We start from the raw sequence: 10000 nt of genomic DNA on the forward strand, positions 1-10000 counted from the left end.
GGCAGCAAACACCACTGCACCCGATGGTCAAAAGACGTTATTCAGCCTCACTACAAGAGTACACAGGGTTGTGTGTGTGCTCAGCGAGCCATGGCTTCTTTCTAAAGTGTGTTTGTTTTGGCTTATGAGTAGTCTCACGTAGCCATCTCTCCAAACGAGGTCTTTCTCACGCCTCTACCGGAGGACTGGAGCATTTTTGATTAGCCTCACTGCTCGCTGCAAAGGCGGCTGCGAGAGTTCCCATTTTGATTGGCTTTTGAGAAGCAGAAGTGATGGGTTTTTTTCGAGAACAACAACAACCTCCTCTTCCTTTTCTGTTACTCTTGAAAAAAAGAAAGTGAATTAGTCCGGGTTAGCCAACTTAGCTAACGTTGCTAGCAAGCTATCTTTTTTTAAATGGTTTTAGTTGTCCTGTGTTTATCATTGGGTTGTTGGAACACTACCCATGTAGGGAACGGTTACAATGATTGGCTGGTGGGTTTCTGAGCTGCCTGTTGACTGGTTGGGAGCGTGGCAAGCACATTACAGGTCTCCACCCCTCGCTAACACACTTCTGCCTTGAATTCCCCCCAGGCTTCCAAAAAAAAAGGGAGCTAGGGAAAGCCTGGTCTCTATAAGCTCAGCTTATGTGTATCTTGGCGAAGGAGTCAGTCGGTCAGAAGTTCCTGATTGTTGACATACTGATGAATGAATCTGGGGGTGGCACATAGCCTAGAGCAGCGGTTCCCAAACTTTTTCAATCAGGCCCCCCCTTGGGTAATTGGAAATATTTTGGAGCCCCCCCTAACCCGGTCCCCGCCTAGATTGATATAATCAATTGTATATAGTTGTAGAAACGAAATTTTCTCTACTAATAATAACAAGACACACATATGCAACTACTAGTTGTATATTTTATTATGGGTTGAAAAGGAACAAAAGTGCTTGGCAATTGATCCTGTGCCACTGGGAAATAATTAGGCCTAATTGAAAATGTAGCAGTAGCCTAGTTAGGCCTACTTAATTTCTGAAAATAATATTGATCAACATTAAATACTTTCTACTGCATCACTATTCTTATTCCACACATTCCTATCACAGTACGATCAGTGACTTGTGTGTGTATTGCTTTGCCTTGCAAATCTCAAAGCGGGGTTGTTGTTTTGAGACTGCAGTTCATTCTCAATGTTCAACTTCGATCTGTATTTGGTTTTGATAACAGCAACAGCAGAAAAGCCTATCTCACACAGGTCAGTTCAGGTAGTGGTCTTCCATTGTTTATCACTCGCTGTTTCCATTGAATGTTTTTTTCCTCCCATATTATTTCCGCTCCCCCCCTGCAGTACCCCCAAAAAGGTTGAATCTAATCTAAACTCTCTCCTCCCTCTTTTTACCTGAAATCAGCTCATACCCACATACCAGGGGAGGCTGGTGGAGGTAGAAATCGGAGGACGGGCTCATTGTGATGCATGGAATGGAATGAGGAACGGTTCCCTACCACACACCCTTCTCTCCTTACACACACCGCTAACACACTCCTCTCTTCTCTTCTCTATGTGTCTCTGCAGGTTCTTCCTGAAGTTCTTCCTGAAGTGTAACCAGAACTGTCTGAAGAACGCAGGGAACCCTCGAGACATGAGGCGCTTCCAGGTGAGACTCTAAGAGCCGAGCGCTTAATCAGCCATGAGGGGTCAATTTGACCCCTATATGAGTAAAAACAGTTTTTATATCTTTGCACTCAATCAAATCTCAGGACCCTCCTTTCATGACTTTTCCTAGATATGTGCGTTCTACCACCCAGTATCCTTAAATTTTTTAAATCACATCAGGATAAGCTAGTATAAAGCTATTTTGCAGTTTTTCTGTGAGCAGGTGAATTTACAAGCGGCCAACTAGTGGTCGTTGTGTGTAAATAGCAGCTTGGCATTGTAAAAGATTTGACCCCTGAGGCGGCTCTTTTAGTAGGTAAAAAGGCACAGCTGTTCTAGTGCTAGGGAGGAGGGTCAGTGTCTGAGGTCTGTAGTGTGGGCCCAATCTGAAAACATGAAGGGTGAATCTGCTCGCATAAACTGATCTCAAGTTAGGATTCCACCCTAAATGAATAATTGCAGGAGCCTCTGTTTCTCTCTGTTAGACAGAAAATGAGGGTGAACATGCTTCAACTCCAAACTAAAGAGTTTGTCAAATGTTCCCCTGGTGTCTCAGGTGGTGGTGTCGACCACGGTGAGTGTGGACGGTCACGTCCTGGCCGTCTCTGACAACATGTTTGTCCACAACAACTCCAAACATGGCCGCCGGGCTCGCAAGATGGACCCCTCAGAAGGAACGCCCTCCTACCTGGAACACGGTAAGAACTGGACTGCTAGTACACTCTACTGCTAGTACACTCCACTGCTAGTACACTCCACTGCTAGTACACTCCACTGCTAGTACACTCCACTGCTAGTACACTCCACTGCTAGTACACTCCACTGTTAGTACACTCTACTGCTAGTACACTCCACTGCTAGTACACTCCACTGTTAGTACACTCCACTGTTAGTACACTCCACTGTTAGTACACTCCACAGCTAGCACACTCCACAGCTAGTACACTCCACAGCTAGTACACTCCACTGTTAGTACACTCCACTGCTAGTACACTCCACTGCTAGTAAACTCCACTGCTAGCACACTCCACAGCTAGTACACTCCACAGCTAGTACACTCCACAGCTAGTACACTCCACTGCTAGTAAACTCCACAGCTAGTACACTCCACTGCTAGTACACTCCACAGCTAGCACACTCCACTGCTAGTGCACTCCACTGCTAGTACACTCCACTGCTAGTACACTCCACTGTTAGTACACTCCACAGCTGGTACACTCCACTGCTAGCACACTCCACAGCTAGTACACTCCACTGCTAGTACTCTCCACTGCTAGTACACTCCACTGTTAGTACACTCCACTGCTAGTACACTCCACAGCTAGTACACTCCACTGCTAGTACACTCCACTGTTAGTACACTCCACTGCTAGTAAACTCCACAGCTAGTACACTCCACTGCTAGTACACTCCACAGCTAGTACACTCCACAGCTAGTACACTCCACTGCTAGTACACTCCACTGCTAGTAAACTCCACAGCTAGTACACTCCACTGCTAGTACACTCCACAGCTAGTACACTCCACTGTTAGTACACTCCACTGCTAGTACACTCCACTGCTAGTACACTCCACAGCTAGTACACTCCACTGCTAGTACACTCCACAGCTAGTAAACTCCACTGCTAGTACATGCCACTGCTTTTCAGCTTCCGTACACTCTAGCTGAGGACAAGCGACTCACAGCACACTGCCTGCCTCCTTCCCTCCCTCCCTCCCTCCCTCCCTCTCTCATTCCCGTTTCCCTTGCTCCTTCTCTCTCCTTTCCCCCACCTCCGTCACTCATCACCCCATATCTCGCCCCCCCCCTCCTCCCCCTCCCCCCCCCTCTCTCTCTCCTTCGCTCTCTCTGCTGGGGTCTTTAAACGGGACGAAAGAAAACAGGACGCGCTCCAAAATAGGTTGAACTTACAGTGTATTTCTTTTGATTTAATCATAAAAATAACAAAAACAGAAAGCAAGCCAGTGCTCGTGGGGGGGCGGGGGGGTCTAACTGGTCCTGAGAGCCTGAATAGAGAGCAGCAGATAGTCTTGCTGCTGCTACATCCTCCAGTGGCCTGCTCCCGCCGGCTCTGCCTCTGGGTCTCACGGTGGTGGGGCTCTCAGAGAGAGAGAGGTGTCTGTCTGTCTGTCTGCACCAGGCCTGCTCAGCTTACAGACAATCCCCTTTATTTCCTATGAGACCTGCCCTTATCCTCCTAGCCTCCATCCCTCTATCTCCATCTCTTCCTTCCTCTCCCCGCCACTCCCCTCAGGTTAAAAACACTCCGAAACGTAGACACACACGCGCGGCGCAGGCGTGCACACGCAAGCACGCACACGTGCGCACGCTGGCACGCACAGACACACAGATCCAAACCCTTTTAATACCTCATAATGACTGAGGTCCCTGCTCTGAGTCCTCTGACTCAGTCTAATCCACTTATTTTCTCATTTTGGTTTCCCGGACGATAAGTAAGCCAAACATATTTTTTGTCGTTTCGGAAAGTCGACCTCAGGGACGATGATGATAAAGCTAAGAGGGGGGTTTACGTGAAGGCGTACAGTAGATTATATTAAGATTGAACGTCGCGGTTTAAGTCCCTCCGATGACCATGAGCTCTGGGGGGGGCAAGGTGGACCATGTCAGCTGTGGTCAGGCTCGGTGAAGAGAGAGTGTCTTGACACAGACAGACAGACAGACACAGACAGACAGACACAGACAGACAGACAAACAGACAGAGTTAGGCAGACAGACAGACAGACAGAGTCAGACAGACAGACAGACAGAGTCAGACAGACAGACAGACAGACAGACAGAGTCAGACAGACAGACGGACAGAATCAGACACATAGACAGACAGACAGACAGACAGAGTCAGGCAGACAGACAGACAGAGTCAGACAGACAGACAGACGGACAGAGTCAGACAGATAGACAGACAGACAGACAGAGTCAGAGCCAGGCGGACAGACAGACAGACAGACAGACAGTCATACAGACAGTCATACAGACAGACAGAGTCAGAGCCAGGCAGACAGACAGACAGACAGACAGACAGAGCCAGGCAGACAGACAGACAGACAGTCAGACAGTCAGTCAGACAGACAGACAGACAGAGTCAGAGCCAGGCAGACAGACAGACAGACTGTCAGACAGACAGACAGACAGACAGACAGTCAGACAGACAGACAGAGTCAGAGCCAGGCAGACAGACAGTCAGACAGACAGACAGACAGTCAGACAGACAGAGCCAGACAGACAGAGTCAGAGCCAGGCAGACAGACAGACAGACAAACAGACAGTCAGACAGACAGACAGAGCCAGACAGACAGACAGACAGACAGACTATGGACTATGTCAGCTGTGGTCAGGCTTGGTGAAGAGAGAGTATCTTGCGCAACGCAGAGAACATGTCAGACATGGTGGAGACGTTTCACAGAGGGACGACATCAAACCGACAGGTCCTCGTCAGAGAGAGAGATGTGTTTAGGGGTGTATCTATCCTTTGTTCTGGCGGTATCACCGTTCTGCTCTCTGATTTGGGAAATAGTGGAGGAGAATGTTGTGGTTTGAGAAGAAGGAGAAAAGAGAGTGGGGGGGAGAGAGTGGAAGACAGCAGACAGAGGGAAGAGGAAGAGGAGGAGAGGGGCGGTAAAGGGTAGTACAGAATCAAGGCTTGTTTAGGATATTGCGTGGGGGGGACAAGAAGAGAACGTGGCGGGTGGAAAGGGGAGCGTATGAGAGCGAGGGAGAGATAAAGAGATGGAGGAGGAGAGAGTGGGGATCTGCGCAACTTTCGGGGGCCTGTTTTCAGGCAGCGCAGTGCAAACAGTTGAACAGATGGTGGAGAGGAAGACCCCAAAGTATAATCCTATCACATGGATTCATGTTCCACCATCTGGTTAATCCACACACACACACACACACACACACACACACACACACACACACACACACACACACCCACACACACACTCACACACTCACACACTCACTCACACACACACACACGCACACACACACACACACTCACACACACACACACACACACACACACACACACACACACACACTCACACACACACACACACACTCACACACTCACACCCACACACACACTCACACACACACACACACACTCACACACACACACACACACACACACACACACACTCACACACACACACTCACACACTCACACACACACACACACACACACACACACACAGACACATACGGACACACACAGACACACAGGCACACACACATACACCTACACACACACAAAGACACATACAGACACACACAGACACACAAACACCACTATCAGCGGCTGTGAAAAAGTGGTGTCTTAGGCCAAGATTAGCACGTCCACAGATTGCTGTTGTGCTAGCGTTGATCTGTCCAGGCCTGTACCCAGGCTAAATATCACTCCAGTGTGCTGGAGAGCAGAAGCCACAAGGCTACAGGGGCTAAAGTCAGCCTCGGCTAAAGTGGATTACCCTGCTGTAGAGAATTACAGCGTGTCTGACAAGCTGAGTATTTGTAAAGAAGGGGATTTGAGCCGGTGTTTATTTGTGTTTTTCAATCGCTGTTCTTTTCTTCTTTCAATCTTTTAGTCCCAGTGTAATCAGGAGAATGTACAGTGATACGTTCAGCTGAGAGCTGGTCTTATGGAGAATTGAATTAGATTTATTATGCTGTGAATTACCATTTCATCAAAATGGGGGTGGGGGGCGGGCGGTTGGGGGGGGTATAGTTTCAGTTTTCTTGATCCCTGATCTCACTCCATTCATATATACTGTAGCCCAGTGTCTTTGTGGGGAGAGGCTGGTGGAGGTGTAGGTCAGAGGAATGAAATGAGGAACGGTATGAAGCACCAGCCTCCACTGGTCCCTGCTGGTCTGTGTCCGCATATATTATTATATCTACTTCTGAAACGCACACACAAACAAACCAATCAACAAATCGATCAGTCAGTCATTCAATCAATTCATCAATGCAGTTCCTCTTCTCTCTCCTCCCCCTTTCTTCTCTCTCCTCCCCCCTTCTTCTCTCTCCTCCCCCCCTCTTCTCTCTCCTCCTCCCTTCTTCTCTCTCCTCCTCCCTTCTTCTCTCTCCTCCCCCCTTCTTCTCTCTCCTCCCCCCTTCTTCTCTCTCCTCCCCCCCTCTTCTCTCTCCTCCCCCCTTCTTCTCTCTCCTCCCCCCTTCTTCTCTCTCCTCCCCCCTTCTTCTCTCTCCTCCCCCCCTCTTCTCTCTCCTCCCCCCCTCTTCTCGTCTTTCCTAGAGAGCCAAATTAATGTGAATGCTACTGATGTGTGTTTTAGCCCAGAGTTTCGACAGACAGACTGACAGACAGACAGACAGACAGAGTCAGAGCCAGACAGACAGTCAGTCAGACAGACAGACAGACAGACAGACAGTCAGACAGAGTCAGAGCCAGACAGACAGACAGACAGACAGAGTCAGAGCCAGGCAGACAGACAGACAGACAGAGTCAGAGCCAGGCAGACAGACAGACAGACAGACAAACAGAGCCAGGCAGGCAGACAGACAGACAGACGTTGGGTGTGCTAAGCTAGGCTAATGAGTAGGTGGTATTCACAGGGCTCCTCCTGGTTGTTGTCTCAGCGTTTGGTCCCCGGCCGCGTGGCCTTTGATCAGGCCCTCAGCACACCTGACATTTACATGGTTCCACGCTCCCGCGCGGGTCGTAAAACAGCCGTGGCCGCCCCGCGCCCTCTCGCACGCCACGCGGTGCAAGGGTGATATTTAATAACAGTGCGTGTATTAATCCTGCTCATTAGCATGCGCGGCCCACCCTGACCCCAGGGAGAGACGAGAGGTGCTGTTTGAACAATACGCCTGCCAGAGCCCTCTGTTAGACATCTCCCTCCCTCCTCCCCTGTACGCAGCCAGCTAACCACACCGCACTCTCTCTTATTCTCTCTCTCTCTCTTATTCTCTCTCTCTTTCTTATTTTCTCTCTCTCTCTCTCTATCTCGCTCTCTCTCTCCCCCTTCTCTCTCTCTCTCTTTTATTCTCTCTCTCTCCCCCCCCCCTTTCTCTCTCTCTCTCTCTCCCCCCCCCTTCTCTCTCTCTCTCTCTTATTTTCTCTCTCTCTCTCTCCCTCTCCCCTCTCTCTCTCTCTCGCTCTCACTCTCCCCCCCCTCTCTCTCTCTCTCTCCCTCTCCCCTCTCTCTCTCTCTCTCGCTCTCACTCTCCCCCCCCCTCTCTCTCTCTCTCTCTCTCTCCCCTCTCTCTCTTTCCCTCCCTCTCTCTCTCACACACTAATGTGGGAGATAAGTATGTAAATTATAGTAATTGTTAAGAAAATACACAATACTGGAAAAACTGAAACAAACAGTTGTAATACCTCTCTAATACCTCATAGTTGTAATACCTCTCTGTCTCCCACAGCCTCCCCGTGTGTCAAGGCCATTAGCCCCAGTGAGGGGTGGACCACAGGGGGCGCTACAGTCATCATCATCGGGGACAACTTCTTTGACGGCCTCCAGGTCATCTTTGGAACCATGCTGGTCTGGAGCGAGGTGAGCGTTAGGTCTTTAAACGTACTGTTGAAGAGGTTTGGACAGTGGACCCAGAACTGGGATGGAGGGGAGTGTCACGTGAATTAGATCTCTTGTAACAATCTTAACACACGTGTGAAGTGATTGATATTGTATATTGAAAACCTTTATTGTCCCCAATGGGGAAATTTTGTTGTCAAACAGCTCAGTTAGGGCAGAAAACATTCAATACAGAAAACAGAAAACATTCAATAAAATACATAAAACAGTGCAGGCTCAATAAGTAAAAAGTTCCAAAAGTTCCAGCTCCAGGTCTCCCCCACCCTGCAGGGCCTGGTTGTAGAGTCGGAGTGCAGCTGGAACAAAGGACTGTCCAAATCTTTTTGTACTTTGACGGGGGAGAACAAATCTGTGGCTGAACTTGCTCCTCATCCCCGCCAGCAGTACATCGGGTGGGAGGGATTGACCAGCATGGCCGCCAGTTTTTTCCCCATCCTCTGTTCTGCCACCACCTCTAGGCTGTCCAGCCCGGTCCCCACCACAGAGCTGGCTGTTATGATTCCTTCATAACTGCTCTGATGCAAACCATAACGATATGATTTGATAATCAGAGCTGTATTACAGAAGTTCAGTACTCTCTAGAACCCATTATTCCCCAAATGAAATATCCCTATTCATGCATATACGGTTAAAGAGCAACCGTTCCAGTTGTATTTTCACAGCTAGTAAGTAGAAAAAACATCTGTTAATGTAAACAGAGGGGTTAAAAAATGGTTGTCACGGTTGCCTTATTTGAATGCACTCACAGCACCATAAATAGCTGTTGATAAGAGCATCTGCTACATGACTCAAATGTAAATAGGAATGTGAAGGAGGATCTCTGTACAGTTCAGTGTCGCCACAAAGCACAGTTCCACAGCTCCTAGTCAGCAGACGAACGACGGCCCGGATCTGGCCAACATTTGTTTTTGTCTGTCATCCGAATGTGGCCCAGGTACAACTTTGTTCCCCCCCGGGCCAGAAGCGGACCGACCGGTTCTGGCTGCCATTCATGAGCCTTATCTTTGCTATGAAAAGGCCAGACCTTGGCCGGCATGTGGATGTGGCCCAGGTACGGATTTGTTCCACGGGCCAGAAGGCTTTACAGTAGATACGGAGATGGTCCACTCCTGGCCCAAAAAACAAAGTTCTACAGTACCTGTGTCACATCAGCATCCTGGCATCCACCCAGGTTCGGGCCTGTTTGTGGCATAAGCCTGGCGTAGTTATGGAAACCAGACGCGGCCCACATCTGGATCATCATCCCAGGTGGTTACTGGGCCACGTCGACATGCCGGCCAAGATGTGGCCTTTTCATGGTGAGGCGTGGGCTTAGGTTTGGCCATGTTTATTCCAAACTGGATGCGTCAACATTTCAATTAGGCTCACTTTGCGAACAACATACCCAAATAAATAGACTTGTTCATGATAGTCAGATGATTCCTCACCCTGAAAGTAATGTGCCAGGACAAACATTAACCAGATTACCCACCAGACCAGATCTGGCCCACAATTGTCTGGCTGACTGGGCTCACTTCACTTTTTTTTCCGTTAATAAAGAAGTTATTCTATAAAAAAAATAAAAAATAATAAAGGTTATTCTATAAAAAGATTATATTATCTGTCTGTGAGGTGAGCAGGGCCAGGCAAGTAGGGAGAATTAAAGCCTGGCAAAGTAAGCTATGAAATGGACAGCTTTAACGACGCTCCTCGGCTCTGGCAGCACTATGTACTATGTCTTTGAGTGTTGTTAGCTTTACGAGAGGAAAACGAGCTCTCAGCGAGCTCTCATGTGTGCTTTGTCTCGCTGCCGCTTCCTT

General features: G+C 48.8%; 1 protein-coding gene across 4 annotated transcripts in view; it reads left to right on the forward strand.

Moving 5' to 3' along the window:
- ebf1a (EBF transcription factor 1a) overlaps nt 1-10000 on the forward strand; it is a gene marked incomplete at both ends in the record, with an annotated part of 71970 nt that overhangs the window by 39816 nt on the left and 22154 nt on the right. For 3 of the 4 annotated variants that reach the window (XM_080526786.1, XM_080526784.1, XM_080526787.1), the window contains 3 exons: nt 1548-1629; nt 2185-2326; nt 8032-8162. In XM_080526786.1, the coding sequence (XP_080382912.1) occupies nt 1548-1629; nt 2185-2326; nt 8032-8162 (355 nt within the window). Of the gene's footprint in view, nt 1-1547; nt 1630-2184; nt 2345-8031; nt 8163-10000 lie in introns of all 4 variants that reach the window. The other variant, XM_080526785.1, reaches the window with a different exon arrangement.

Source organism: Nansenia antarctica, assembly GCF_963989245.1.
Source record: "Nansenia antarctica genome assembly, chromosome: 3".
NCBI lineage: Eukaryota > Metazoa > Chordata > Actinopteri > Argentiniformes > Microstomatidae > Nansenia > Nansenia antarctica.